The 14,796-nt window shown below is 44.2% G+C and overlaps 1 protein-coding gene across 1 annotated transcript; it reads right to left on the bottom strand.

Moving 5' to 3' along the window:
- Positions 1-2,758: 2,758 nt before the first annotated feature.
- Positions 2,759-13,547, bottom strand: PRPH2 (peripherin 2). The gene is made up of 3 exons (XM_052806180.1): positions 12,673-13,547; positions 9,669-9,915; positions 2,759-3,292 (listed from the first exon to the last, which is right to left on the bottom strand). Exons 1-3 carry the CDS (start codon positions 13,251-13,253, stop codon positions 3,056-3,058), a joined length of 1,065 nt encoding a protein of 354 aa, XP_052662140.1. The 5' UTR covers positions 13,254-13,547; the 3' UTR covers positions 2,759-3,055.
- Between the last annotated feature and the right edge of the window lie 1,249 nt (positions 13,548-14,796).

Raw genomic sequence — 14,796 nt, forward strand, 5'->3', positions numbered from 1 at the left:
ATCCTAAGCTTAGCTGGACACATGAGAAGAGGAAGATTTGCGTTCTCTCAGAGCATTATATGGGGGGGGAAGCTTCCCACCTATAGGAACACATAAAACAGGTCCAAATTAAAGAAATCTGTATTAAATTGTATATATTTAAACATTTTCTTTTAAGAGGTCTTTACTTGCAGTATAATTTTTAATACCTAAATTTACATTTGCAGGCAGCAGAGATATCTTTATCTAGAACAGCATTTGCGATGTCACAAGAAAGTCTATGTAAGATTGGATGAATGATATATTACATGTAATATTTTACAAAGCAGTCATATTACAATCTTGTAGTAATCGTAAGATGTTACAAAGATCTTCATTAACCAGGAGGCTTTATTTTAGACAGCATTCTTTACTGTGAGAGTGGGGAGACACTGGGACAGGTTGCCCAGAGAGGCTGTGGATGCCCCATCCCTGGAAGTGTTCAAGGCCAGGTTGGATGGGGCTTCGAGCAACGTGGTCTAGTGGAAGGTGTCCCTGCCCATGGCAGGGGGCTTGGAAATAGATGATCTTTAAGGTCCCTCCCAACCCAACCCATTCTATGATTAGCATATACACTATTCTTATTTGTACAAAACCCTGATTCCAGTACTATTCTTCATAAATCTGTCTCAGATGGTCTCTCTACCCGCCTAATACCATGAGACCCTTGCTCTGGGAACTGGCTTCTCCAGTGTGGCATTGAAAGAATAATTTGACAATTTGTTATGTTACTTTAGCAATAGACTGAAAAAAAAAATAGAGACCATAAATAATTGGAGAGTCCTGTCTAAATCAATGGCCTAAACCAGTTTTCTAGGGCAGCAATAAATCTAGATGTCTTTGAAAAATCAGATGTCTAGTCAAGTAACTGGTATAGATCACAGCACACTGAAGCGTCACAAGGAAAAACTGTAATTAATCCTTGTAATGCAGCTCCTATCCATAAGTGACTCCTCTGAAAAGCTCTTCTCTGATATATGTGGCCACATCATGCACCATCCACAATCCTATTCTTCTCTAATGGACGAGCTGAGAGCAGCAGCCAGTCGTAGTGATGTCTTACTGAGAAGGAAGGAGTTGGTTTAGTTTGTACAGTTCTGCCATGCAGAGCGTCCCTCAGCAAAGCAATAGATGATAGGCTGTGGTGAGTAGCAAGTTGGCTTTTATGTTAGTGCCCGTGTTCTAGTCAGTCTTATGCACAAAAGAACAGAGTTGACTTTTTAATTCATTATTGTAACTAAACTTAAAAGCTTTGACCAGCTTTGTAAAAGTGAAAGGATGCCACAAATACCTTTCAGAATCAAACCTTGCGTGCAGATGGCCTGAAAGAGCGTGGCCACTGAGATGTAGACTACGGTTTGATACATGGACATGTCCTACCTGTCCCGCTGTGAACTGGTCTGTCCATCCTAGAAGGAGTTTGAACAAAAGCAGGAGGAGCAGAGTGCTGCTGGGGCAAGTGCACAAGTGATTAAGAATGAACACTAATGGGCTGTGCAATGATTAGGCAGCTGCAAACATGGCTTTGTTTGAAAGCCAGCCACCAGCCAGGTGGAAGGGACCTGCTGAGAAAACTCTCCCAGGTACACCACAGAGAAGTAGAGGTTTTGCACAGCCAGGGTAAAAATAAGTGTGGTGCCTGGCTTGTAGCTGAGGGACTGAGATGTCTGCAATCGTTTGTGCAAGAGGTTGGGCCTTGCTCTCTCAGGTTTCTTTCCCTTTAGCTGAATTATCTGGCAGCTGCAGCTAAACTCAAGATGATGCTCTGTTCCCTTACTAGAGGCCACGCACCACAGCAAACTCTTTCCATGTCTCATTCCAACTTTGTATATGAGAACAGGGTCCTCCAGCTATGACAGTATGTTTGGAGAGATGCAGTGGGATATGCAAAATATGCCTTCCCTTTGACTTAAAAGATATAATGAAGGGTACCCTATCACTGATAAAGAAGAATAAAACTTGTAAAATTTGCACACTGGGGACTGATTTAAACTTACTTTTCCTTGGCCTCAAAGTTTTGAGGCTTGACATACTTGCGACTGAACGGTATCCATTTGCTAGAACCCTGGAAAACATTTAAAATGTTAGTTCTAAGTAGCCGTTTTGGTTTGGTTTTTTCTTGCTTTAAAAATAGTTGGGCTTGAATATTCTGGAGCAAGCTATGAGATTACATACTTTTTAAAATGTCCAGAATAACCATAACTGGCACATGCTCAGAGCATTGATTCCACCCACTACAAGAGGAATCTTCTAAGCTTCTGCTTGTTTAAATACAAGGTGAAACGTAAGTCTACAACACACTCATTCAAGATACACAGGCTGAAAAAAACCCTGAGAAACAAAACCCATAAATCTTACCTTAATGTTGTTTTCACGATACTTGTGCTGTTTCATTAAATTACAATTTTTGCTTAGTACATAAATTCTCAGCATAAGTTTGCATTTTGTTCTATGTACATCTTAAGAATACAGCAGAAAATACCATTGCTTAGCACATTAACAAAAATCACATTATATGAGAGGTTTGTCAAAATACCTGTATACTAAGTTATATACAATTCTGGAAATCCTTCTTTCTTTGACTTCTAACATGTTACTCCCCAGAAAACCAATCTGTTTGTCTTTAAAAGTTGAAATACATAAAATATGCTGATAACACAACTTGACCAAAAATATTAACTTTTCAAATTCCACTTTTAATTTCAAAATACGATGGAATGGATCACCGTGTGATGCCAGCAATTCTTTTTTTAATTTTTTTTTTTTAAACTAACTGTCCTTGATAAGGGAACATGTGAATATTGTAAGTCCTAGTGGGGTCATTTCCCCAAGAAGATATGAATAGGGTGTACTCACATTGTGGATAAGTGTATTATCCCATGGTGCACTATGTTGTATGCTCCCATGTACAAAAAAAAAAAAGCACGCATAGAAATGTGTATTCTGATGGTTGATACATAGCTTTTAAAATGTAGGTATTCACAACTCTCAGGTTTTTTTATTTCTCTCCGATAAAAAGTCCACATCAGTTAGAAGCTCAACTGACCGTTGTGATGGCTGGCGTCTTCCCACCTTCCTCTCCTTCAGCCCCTTCGGCGTCTGCTTCCACCTGATTGAACTTACCAATCTTTTTCAAACTCTCCAGCGCAGACTTCAAAGTGTCCTTCAGATTGTTCTCCAGGACCCACCCTTCGCTTTCACATTCAGGGTCTTCGGGATTTGCAATGCTTTCCAGAGAGGTGTGCAGAAGACGCAAGCCAACCATCACGGACATCTGTGCCATGCAATGGAAAAGACAGAGAGGCAAAGTCAGGCAAACCTTTTTACCCTTGCCTGCATCTTCACCGTCCTCCACTATCAGCAGCCTGGGCTGGCAGCATGGACAAAATGCCAAAGGCACGAAGCAGATACAGCTTAAGAGCTGTGGGAATCTTCTACGTGAGAGGAGCTCCGGAGCAGCCTTCCCCCTTGAGATGGCCAGGAGGGGTAAGGGGGAGCTGGCAGGAGGAAAATGTCCCTTCACAGGTAGGAAAGGAAAGGGTGGTGGTCTGAAATCAGTGAGCGCCACGGGAAGTTTGACCGCTGACAAGCGATGAGCAGATGCATCAACTTACGAAGGAAGTACATGCTGGCTGCTGCGGAACAGCAGCTTTCTGTGGCCCTGTGCACAGGGGGGCTTTCCACATACCCCGTCACAGGGACGATATCTCCTGGGAGATTTTAATGAAACCTCTGCTCCTGTGCGCTGCATGTCCATAAAGCTGTTTATATGTGCAACAACATCCTCCGCCACTATGCGCTTAATTTTAACTCTTAAGTATTTTTACTTCACATTGACCTTAATATGTTTGGCAAGTATATTAATCTGATCAAGGAAATATTCATGAATCAGCATCTGTGCAGAACAGAGCAGCGTTAGGATTTGAGCCATCAGCTTGTCTACTTCAAATTCTGGTTTTGTTTTTATATAGGTATGTGCAAATGAGGAAACCAAGGTAGTAGGTGATTTGCGTCTCTCACTGGTTCCATCTAAAACAATTTCTGTTCCTGATAAAATATTTACTAGTCCCAGCAGCTCTGACTGAGACTTTTTCTGATGTATTATGCTGATGTAACACCCCTGACACTAGCAACAACCCAAACCTGCCTCCAGAGAGAAAGACTGGTTTTAGCCAGTCTCCTGCCTTCTAACACCATTCAGAACAATCTGACTTCCATTGTTGTGGTGCTTATGAGGAAAAATTACTGATCTGTGAAGCAGAGAAAGACAGAAAAGGCAGCGCCCAGAAGAGCCAGCTTCATGAGGTGGTAGAGCAGGTGGTGAGGATGGGGCAGCAGTAAGATTAGTTTAGTCTTTCATGTGCTAGGTAAAGCTAAGATCGAGACCACTTATTGTTGTTAATGACCTCATAGGATTTGTTCTGTAAGGGAAGTACAATGCCTCTGTTATCCTATCCAAATTCCCAAGGAAGTGATTACCTCTGGTCCTCCTAAACCCTAATGGCTAAAGAGATCAGCACCCCTGTGTGTTGCTTATCTGGTGGCACAGCTGAGGACCATGGCGAGCTGCCCTGGACCTGCAAGGTGCTTCTCCCTGTTGAGGCTTTTGAACTAGAAGTGGAGGAAGCTTGCAGACTGTCATGCAGGATTACAGCATCGGGTAGCTGGGCAGATTGGAAGTTGGGATTCAGCCATGTAGTGTGGCCAATGGCAAAATTCACATCTGGCTTTTGGACCCATGGGACTGCTCAAGCATGTGTTTCTGTGGACCATTCATTAGCCTATCTACACTGGTCATGCTGCTTGTGTATGATCAGTGTCTCCAAACTCTTGGAAGACTAAAGCTACCATTGATTACTCTTGAAATTTTCAGATGTTCATGTTTCTCTGCCTTCACTCAAGACCAGAAAGGGAAAAACATTGGTCAAACAAACAAGCTTCATCAAATACTTCCATATCCAAAGGCAAATTTTCATCCTGTTTAACATAGGAATGCATGACTCGCAACACCTTGGTCCTCAAAGAAGTTTCTGCTGGCCCTGAATCTGGAAATATTTTTCTGGTCTCATTTTGTTGTAGATCTACTCAATACTATGATGACTTAAATCAGTTGAAACACTATTCTATAAAAGTCACAAGAAGTGACAAATCGCATCACACTAGTCTTGGGATTTAAAGCCTTTGACATCTTCCTTTCAATCTGAGCCCCAGTTTTGCTGCTTTCAGACACGGGACTAGTATCTTTCATATTCATGGCTGTTTCAAGTAAAGATTGATAGGACTGGATGCAAAGATGGCCTCCACTTTGTTCTCTGCTTGTGCTACCTCACTGCATGTCAGCAGAAGCCTTTTTTTGTGACTGACTGACTAAGTCCCACTATTTGACAGCAAAATTAGCTGCACTTACAGGCTTCCTGGATGGCTCTAAGTCACTAAATATGATTGTGCTTTAAAAAAGGACAGTGCTTGTGCAGAAGGGAGCGGCTGACCTGCTCTCGGATGAGATTCTGTGACATTTTCTCTTAGTTTAAGACTCATTTTCTTAAAAATCTTGCTCAGAAAGATTTCGGGTCCCAAGGGTTGAGATTTCCTAAAAGCAGCGCAAAATGTTCGGGCTTTCATCACCTCCACTGACCTGAGCCTGCCTTCTCTGCGGGATAAGAGAGTCCAGGAAGTTGGAGAAAACTATCTGGTAGATTAGTCTATCTCCTACATGATAGCATAGAGCCTTGGACCATCAGTTTTGCTGAAGTCCTGCACCAGGGAAGGAACAACCCCATGCACCAGTATATGCTGGGGGTGACTGGCTGAAAGCAGCTTAGGGCCTTGGGGTCCTGGTGGACACCGAGTTGAACATGAGCCAGTGATGTGCCCTTGCAGCAAAGAAGGGGAAGGGTATCCTGGGCTGCATTAGACACAGTATTGCCAGCAGGTCGAGGGAGGTGATCCTTCCCCTCTGCTCGGCACTGGTGAGGCCACAGCTGGAGTCCTGTGTCCAGTTCTGGGCTCCTCAGTACAAGAGAGATGTGGGTGTACTGGAGGGAGTCCACTAAAGGGCCACTGAGATGATGAAGGGACAGGAGCACCTCTTCTGTGTGAAGAGGCTGAAAGAGCTGGGAACATTCAGCCTGGAGAAAAGAAGGCTCAGGGGAGAATCTCATCAATGGTACAAATACCTGAAGGGAGGGTGCAAAGAAGATGGAGCCAGGCTCTTTTCAGTGGTGCCCAATGCCAGGACAAGAGGCAATGGGCAAAAACCAAAGTGCAGGAGCTTCTGTTTGAATGTCAGGAAACACTTTTTCACTGTGAGGGTGATTGAGCACTGGCACAGGTTGCCCAGAGAAGTGTTGGAGTCTCCCTTCTTGGAGATATTCAAAAGCCATCTGGACATGGTCCTGGGCAACCAGCTCCAGGTGGCCCTGCTTGCGCAGGGGGTTGTGGACGAGATGGCCTCCGGAGTCCCTTCCAACCTCAACCAGTCTGTGACTCTGAGTTGTAGACCTGTGCTTAAACACAATCCAGCAGAGAAGGCCTGGGCATCAGGGTCCCAAAGGTAGCCCAGTCTTGCTGAGTGATGATTTCCCCTGGCCAATAGACAAAATGTCATGAAAACTCTTGTCATTTTACAGCAACTTTAAAGTGGCAGGAAGAACAAGGCCGCAGTGTTTCTCCAGGACTAGGTGTGGGCAGGCTGGGCTGGTGCATCCCCCTGCACCACAGCATGCTCGGCCCCTCAATCTGTGCCAGCAGAGCAAACTCTGTCCTTCTGGAGGGTCCCTGCTGCCTGTGGGCTGGTTTTGAAGATTACCGGGAGTTCACTCCTAGCATTCAAGGCGTCAGAGAGTTTACTCTCCAGCGCATGATGTGCGATGCACCTCCCGCTCATGTCTCATCGATCTCTTCGATTCCCACCTCCTGGCGCTCAGTGCTGGGCTCCCTCTGTGGCACCACATGTGAGACGAATCTCAGGGTCTCGGCCGTTGCAATAGCTGTGGCCTATTGAGAGCCACGTGTTTATACAGGTGAAGGACCTGGAGCATTTCAGGAACTGGCTAGTGCCCTCCATTCCTTTTGAAATGCTCTATTCAGGGCACCCTTGAACCCCCCATTTCCTCTTCGCTGGCTGAGGCAGGTCAAGAAGACAGCCAGGCTTGCTCTGCTTGACCTTCTGCAGCGAAGCCCATCTGTTTGCCAGGGTTTAGCCTGAGGCGGCTTAGCTAGAGCAGGGTGTGATCTTCTTTTGTCACTCTCATGACCGGTTGTCACTCATGGGAAGCCTACAGCTTTTGCTAGTAAAAGCAGCATGTGGATAATAATGTATTTCCAGAAAATATGACACACTACATTTTTTTCAAATAGAAGTTCTGATACTTCAAAATAGGTTCATTCTTCCTTGCACCTAGTATAGAAACGTTAAACCTAAGTGGCCTTCCCTGAGGTCCCTACACCCATTTGACAAGTTCCGTTTTTCTACAGCTCAAAGTAACAGCTGCGATTAGTGTTTCCCTCCGTGCTCTGTCCTCCTTCTCACACCTCAATACCACCAACCCAGCTGGAGGAGTCCTCCGCTGGCCCCCAGAAGGGCTTTGCTGGGGAGGTGCTGTGGCCGTGAGTTCACAGCGGCTCCAGGCGCAAAGCAAACCAGGACACTCCTTTGCTTTTGCACTTCTCTGTAACTTCTCAGCAAGCCAGTCAAAGGGAAAATGAGAAGCATGGAGCCAGCATGTTAACTGCCCGCTGGGTCGCACCCTGGTCAGACCGACATCTTACCTTGCCCAGGAGTCAGGACCTCTGCTGTGCTCCTACGCAGTATAAAACTCTTTCCTACCCGGACTGGAATTTAAAGAAAGTGGTTATATTTCAAGGGGAGCTAAATTAATGTCTGCTTCCTGCTTTGCTTCCTCCTTTCAGAGTTTGCCTTAAAAGCAGAGGGAGTTTGAGACCTAAATCTGGACCCTTTATGGTAGAATATCAAGCAAGTCATAAATATTCAGAAGGGCCAATTAATATAACCCAGGATTGTGCTATTTCTTTAAAGCTTTACCCCAAGAGTCCTCTGATTGCCCGAAAAAAATCTCACCTTATATTTTGAAAAAGGCAAAGGAAAAAAGAGAAGATCGTATTTCTCATTATGCCACAGGTTGAAAAACATGCCCAGGTGTACTTTGACAAGTTAGAAATAAAATACGGCATTTTTATCACTGCTATTAATGTTAAAGCATCACTGTCATTAATCTCCTGCAAGTCAGCAGAGGTGTGTTACAGGTTTCTAGCCATGATTTTTCACAGCTGGCATTAGTATTTCTGTGCATATTTCCCCGAGTTTTTAAATTTCCTTCTGATTTTCATATACAGCTGAAATTGCCTTCTCCTCAAGAACTCTTCATTTGAATCTGGGCTGAGACATGAGCTTCTCTTTCTTTTCTTACCAGAACAACAGCGCTACAAGGAAGTAGTATGTTTCTCAGCCGTGCGGAGTAGTTATTTTTAAAATAATACAACATGAAGTAACTTTATGATATTTTTTTCAGTTCACAGATTATTTGGGTAGGTGTTTATTTTCTAAAAAGCATCTTCATTCCTAGAAGGGTGTAGGCCAGTCCTTGTATCAAAATATAATGCATCTTTTTTTTAATTTGCATTTATCTATCTAAATATTTAAAAAGCTGGCTGAATCACTTAAAATAGGCAATGTCATTTGCAGCAGCCATTTCAAGGGTTAGAAAGGGTCTGCTGCACTCCATGTCACGTAGTGAGCTGCACCCTCCCCGTTTGCCATCTGGTCCTGCCCTACCTCCTCGCCCAGCACCTCACACGCCAGCCCTTGTGCCACTGCCAGCCCACGCTCCCTGCGTATTAGTATTGGTTAAATACCCTGGCTAGAAAACTGGCCATCTCCCAGAGGCAGAAGGATATGTTTTCCTCACATCAAATGAACAGTATTTTAGCAGCAAAGCTGCACTTCAGGTTATGGTGCCTGCAAACATCTGCACTGGGCAGCATTGGCACCTGTTTGCATATGCACAGTGGTTTCGGGAAGCAGAATGAAATAAAATTAATCCATCTGCTTCACCTAAACCACTTCTTGTGACTAAAATCACCAGTGGAGCTGACGAAGGACCTTAAACCAAATGCTGCCCTGAAGCTGGACACTGCGCATGGCTCTAGGTCTTATTTTCATCAGGACATAAACCCCTTAATTGCACTTTCTGTCCCACAAATTACTGCTGTCTCTTTCCGATGTGCTGCTTTGTGTACTCTTCATGCCCCACTAATGGTGACACATGCAAAATTAATGCATTTTGACAGCTGAGCCCTTACACGCTCTTCCCTGCTCAGCACCCTGCATTTGGCAGAAAATCAGTCCCTTTTTCCCTCTTGCTGTGGGATACGTGAGGCTCTGGCCCCTTGCTCTGAAGGGAGTGTCTGTAATCCATCCCCCATCCCATGCTTCCCAGCTGTGTCTCCAGCCTGGGACCTCTCAGGCCTTACGCAGATGTTCACTATTAGATGTTTTCTCAGCCAAAGAACAGCAGCAGATGACTTATTTTAGACAGATCTCATCTTTAACTCGAAAGTCCACGCTGAAAAACGCTCTGCCTCTCTGGAGCCGGCACTTCAGCAAAGCGGGGCAGAGGGGAGAGGGTTACCTCAAAAAGCCAGACGAGGAGGACGACGGCACCCATGGAGCTCATCATGCTGCTGTAGTAGTGCAGGAGGGCTTCCCGGCAGCCACGGCGCCAGAGGTTGAGCTCCTCCGTTTGGTAGTCATAGCTGTAGTGGGCTGAGTTGTTGGTGACCTGGTACTGGATGCAGGGTCTCGGGGAGCTGGGGTTGCAGCAGCTGAAAGGGACACCGTCCACCAAGTACCTTCCGTCCACGTTGCTTTTGATCCGACTGCGGGCAAGGGCAGAAGGAAGCGTGAATACACACACACACACAAGATATACTGGAGCAGACTTGCACACGAGAGGAAAGCAAAGGCAACGTGGATTTTCCACCATGCCTCCTGGCCATGCCATTTCTCTGCATCCTTTGTTCATATAGCAGCGATTGTGCTGGGTGTTTTTCCTCTCTGAAATCCTTTTCTATGTCAAGGCTACACTGAGTCTATAATTAACTCTTCATGATGGAAACACACCCTCTCAGGTCACTTCTTCAGAGAAATTAATTTTTAAGAAAAGTAAAGGGCAGAGAGAAATATCAGAAGGGGCAGTCTGGAAAGAGTGATCACAGCACAGTTAGGGTGGAAGGGAGATGCTGGAGGTGACCTGAGCTTTGGACCTTTTCCTTGGAAAAGGACCCACAATAGCCTTAGCACCTACCATATCCAGCTAGACCATTGATCCAGCAAACCTAATAGCTTCTCTTTGATGATAATAGCTTCAGGAAGGGGTTATGCATTTAGTCTTGGCTTGGGAAGGTAGCCAGTATTTAAAACATGAAGTGTGCTTCAGCAACAGGATGTCCTTGCAGGAGCTCCCCAACCATTGTTCATTTGAGACTATGGTTGCTCTCCATAAACAGGCATTTAGTCTGGAGCCTTATGAGATGTTTAGATGAGAGATACTTAGAAGGCAAATAGTTCCAGTGGCACTGCAAAAAAAAGACTATGATAAAAGGACTGCAACTCTAACAAATGCCATTTTGCTTAGAAAATGACAGAATGGAGAGCCCCAGTGATGTAGAAAGGTAAAAAAAATCTGAGAGTTGCTGGTAGCTTTCTAAAAGGATATATTAAAGTTGTGTCATAGAGAGACAGGTGATCGCAACAGCCTGGTGAAGCAAAATTCCACTTTGCAGTCCTGACCTAAATATAGCTAAACACCAAATGCAGTTGAGGTTTTATCTCTAGATGTAAAGTGTGCTCTGAGTTGGGTCTAATTGCTATTGATGTGAAATGCTCCACTAGTTTCAGAGAGACTGGATCAGGCCTTCGCTCCACAAATAATATAAAAATCCCAGTGTTGGGGGGCGGACTCCCACCTTCCCTGGAATTAAGGAGAACTTTGCTATTGACTTCAAAAGGGGCCAGAATATCCCACTAGGAATGTAAGCAGAGATTGTGCACCACCGCGTAGTTCAAACCTTGAATTCACTCATTAACATCCATTTGTGGATTTTTAATGCCCTATTTCCTGCCTCAGTAGTACAAAGAAATTGCCCTGATTCTCAGTCCCAAACAAGACATCATTTATTAAGGACAATATAACCTTGTTTTCCCTCTGTGCTTTGCCCTTCCGCTGCTGCTGGATTAAGTTACAGCTCTCAAATCTCCATATAATGCTGGCAAGGTGAACATACTATGTTTTCAAGTAGTTATTTATACCATGGGCATGCCTTCACTATGCAAATACTCCCTTACTAAATAGTGAATGTATTTGTTATAACCCTGTAGTGCAACAGGTTAAGCCTGTAACAGTTTTCACTATAAAGTCCTAATACAGAATTACAAAAACAACCAGACCACCCAACAAGTCAAAACAATATGCAGAGAGACACACAAGTGAAATACCGTTTACAGAGTCAGGCAGGGATCCCAAGAGATACACAAAGTTTTTTTCAAAACTACTTCAGACATTTTTAACATAGGCAGTATATTTAAAAGGCAGATTGCTTCCAGTTTACAAGACCTTTCGTGCAACCACAAAGTATGAACGTTAACGAATTATGTTTCCAAAGAACTCTGAATAACGATCTCTTCCTCCAGTGCTTAATTTTTTAACATGTTGTGGGTATTTATGTTCAATGCTCATTTTTTAATTTCAAAAGTTCATTTGTTCTCATGTTTATTTTTTACTTGTGCTTACTGCACCTAACCTGATTTTGAGATTACTGCCTCTTTGGGCACTGACATCAGAGCCATTAAGGTGTTTCTGGTCAACGAGCTGTTCTGGTTTGTATAGAGGAAACTTGTGCTGTTTTCATGTGAGGTTTAAAAAAATTGGGCACAAGTATATATACTGAACATGTTTTTATACAGGAGAGAACTTAAAACGCATTTGGCTACAAAGGACACTGTAAAGCTAGGAACGTCAACAGGTGTTGACGCTCAATATTGTCACAGCGCTGAAGCAATCCACTGAGTGAATATAAAAATAAAATTCTAAATCTTAAGGATCTAAAACACATAAGTTATTGGTAAAGTGTTATTGTTTCTATTTGTTTCCATGAGACTGATTAATTGCCAATATCTAAAGTGGAATTTTAAAAGTGCTATCAACAGTATATATCCAGGGAAGTCTTTTTTTAGGAACTTAACAAGTCGCATTGAAATCTGCTTTAGGAATAGTGATGTTCTAATACTTTCCTGTTGATTTTGGGAGTAGGTATGTGTGGCTCAATGTAATGGATTTATAAAGAGGTAAAAGACAGTAAAAAATATTATTTTAAGTCTGTTTACATCACATTGAGTAAGAGTGAGAACTGTATTTTGGTGCTTTATATTTTATGTCCTGTATAACATTAGAAGAATTTGTCAGGGGAGGAAGCAATCTAGCTGATCGTTTGGGATGCTTATTAAGCAAGAGCAGAGAAAAAATTCGTTTTATACAAAACCCCCTCCAGTCAGTGCCTGTTGGGATGTACATTTCTTTAGTATAATACTGATCAAATAATGATACTATGCGATACAAACCCCACTAATTCACTTACTCTTTCACTTCTTTGGAGCTGAAGTCCAGGTATCTGTTGCTGATCCACTGAATTTCGAACCAATCTTTGAAGCCGTTGTTGCCACAGCATTTGAACTCAATTTGGAGCATGTCGATGGTCTTCTTCATGAAGCATCTTCCGGGGGTGTCTGTGTCCCTGTAGAACTTCATGCCATTCTTGAGCCCCTGGGCCAGTGTGCTGTCCAGAGAGCCCCGCATGAGAAAACAAATCAGAGCAACAAAGAAAATGAGTATGTTAAAGAAGAGACATAGTGCCAGGTAAGGTTTCAGCAAAGGCTTCCACTTGGCAAATTTAGCAGGATCCAGAGAATCATAACAAATTTTGCCAGCAAACCCATTGAAGGCGCAGGATAATATACCCATCAATATCAAAGAATTGGGCACAAAGTGGCTTTCAGAATTGTCCATCACTTCGCTTCGCTTCCGGAGTTCAATTTTGAGGAACAATCCCATGCTAAAAACAATGATTCCAGCAAACACTGAAAACCAGTTCATGAGCCATAGTCCCTGTGCTAGTTTTACCCGTTTCTTCTGATTGAATTTGACTTTCAGCAGTGCCATCTTTGTAATGTGAGATGTTGGAAGACTTCGCAGCCTGGACCCCACTTCTTGGCGTAAGCGACTTGAGGAAGAACCATTCAGGCGTTGGAAGAGACCCCGAACGGCACGACGGGAAGCGAGCCACTGAACGGTCCTTCCATCTTGAGCTCCCCCAGTTAGGATTCAAGCAAGTAAAATGTTCAAAGATCCCAATTAACAATTTCACATTAGTGAGAATAATGGGCAATTAGCACCTACAACTATTTCTGGTGGTTCCTTCCAAGCAAAGGAGAAACAGCCTCAAGGTTTCAAATGGTTTGATCTGGATCTGCAAGACGTCATTCTAATACCTTTAATCATTTGATCCAATTTGGAGAAATGTCTGTCAACAGATGAGTGGAAATAATCCCTCGTTTTACTATTTAGTAGATTTGTGCTTTCTTATGATAGGCTGCTGGGCAGAATATGAAAACACAGAGATACAAAGAGATCTTTGTTGCCAGAAGAATATGGATCCTTTGAGGAAGAAGAGGGCTCCAAGATTAAAAAAGGCTTGCTTGAATACAAAGATATACTTCCCCTACATGATCCTGATTTATTCGTATCTACAGCCAAAACCACCTTTCTAGTCCTTATCCTTCTGTGTTGACCCGAGATGACACCCTGTGGCTTATGTGTTCTGGAAGCAGATAAGCGTGTAGTTTACAGTGACATAAAAAACCTAAGCTTGGCATTTTCTATTTACTTCCAGGGTTTGTACCATCTCCAGGCCTTGGCAGGAGGGAAGGAGAAAGGAAAAGTTCAGAGAAACTCAATAAATAAACCCTGGGCTGAAATCTAGAGATGCTTTTATAAAAAGCAAGCTGACATGAGCAGCTTATTGGATAATCACCAGGCCAGGGAGGGGAGCAGGGCTGCCCAAGGAGTCCCGGGAGCTTACACCAGGGAGGAATTTCACCCAGCAGTTGGGGAGGGACCCTCTGGCCATTGTCACTAGCCGGTGCGAGGGAGGCACCCCCGGGGTCCTCGGGGTCTGCCGAGGGACCTGCCGCCTGGCTCGGCTTTCACGCTGTAGTGGGCAGAAAAGGAAGGATGCAACCCCCTCCTTCGGCGGTGGCCTTCCTCCTTACCCCGCACAGCCATTTCAGGCAAGCGCGGCTGCTGGGCTTTTGCTCTTTCGAGCACTTTAGGAGTTTTGCTCACTTCGAAATATCACCTCCTGCTCCCCCCTCGCCCCGCAGAGGTTCAGAGCAATTGAGGAAGTCCTGCGCCGGCTCACCACCCACTGCAGCGACACAAAATTAGCCTCAGGCAACCTCAAGCAAAGCAAAATGAACCTGCAGGTGTGTGAGGGCGTGGGTGCTAACACGGCAGGTGAGAAAGGAGCAGCCCCAGGAGAAGGACTGGGAGGCTTTACCCCCACCCAAGCCACCCTGGCCTGCTGCTGCCACCAGAGTGCCCTGGGGGCATCCTCTAGTGGCTGCCAGCAGCATGGCGCACCAACCCCAAAGGAAAGGTGGAGGGACCTGCCCAGGAAGAAGGCAAGTGTGAAAAATAATAATAA

The sequence above is a fragment of the Harpia harpyja genome, chromosome 13, assembly GCF_026419915.1.
Source record: "Harpia harpyja isolate bHarHar1 chromosome 13, bHarHar1 primary haplotype, whole genome shotgun sequence".
Classification (NCBI taxonomy): domain Eukaryota; kingdom Metazoa; phylum Chordata; class Aves; order Accipitriformes; family Accipitridae; genus Harpia; species Harpia harpyja.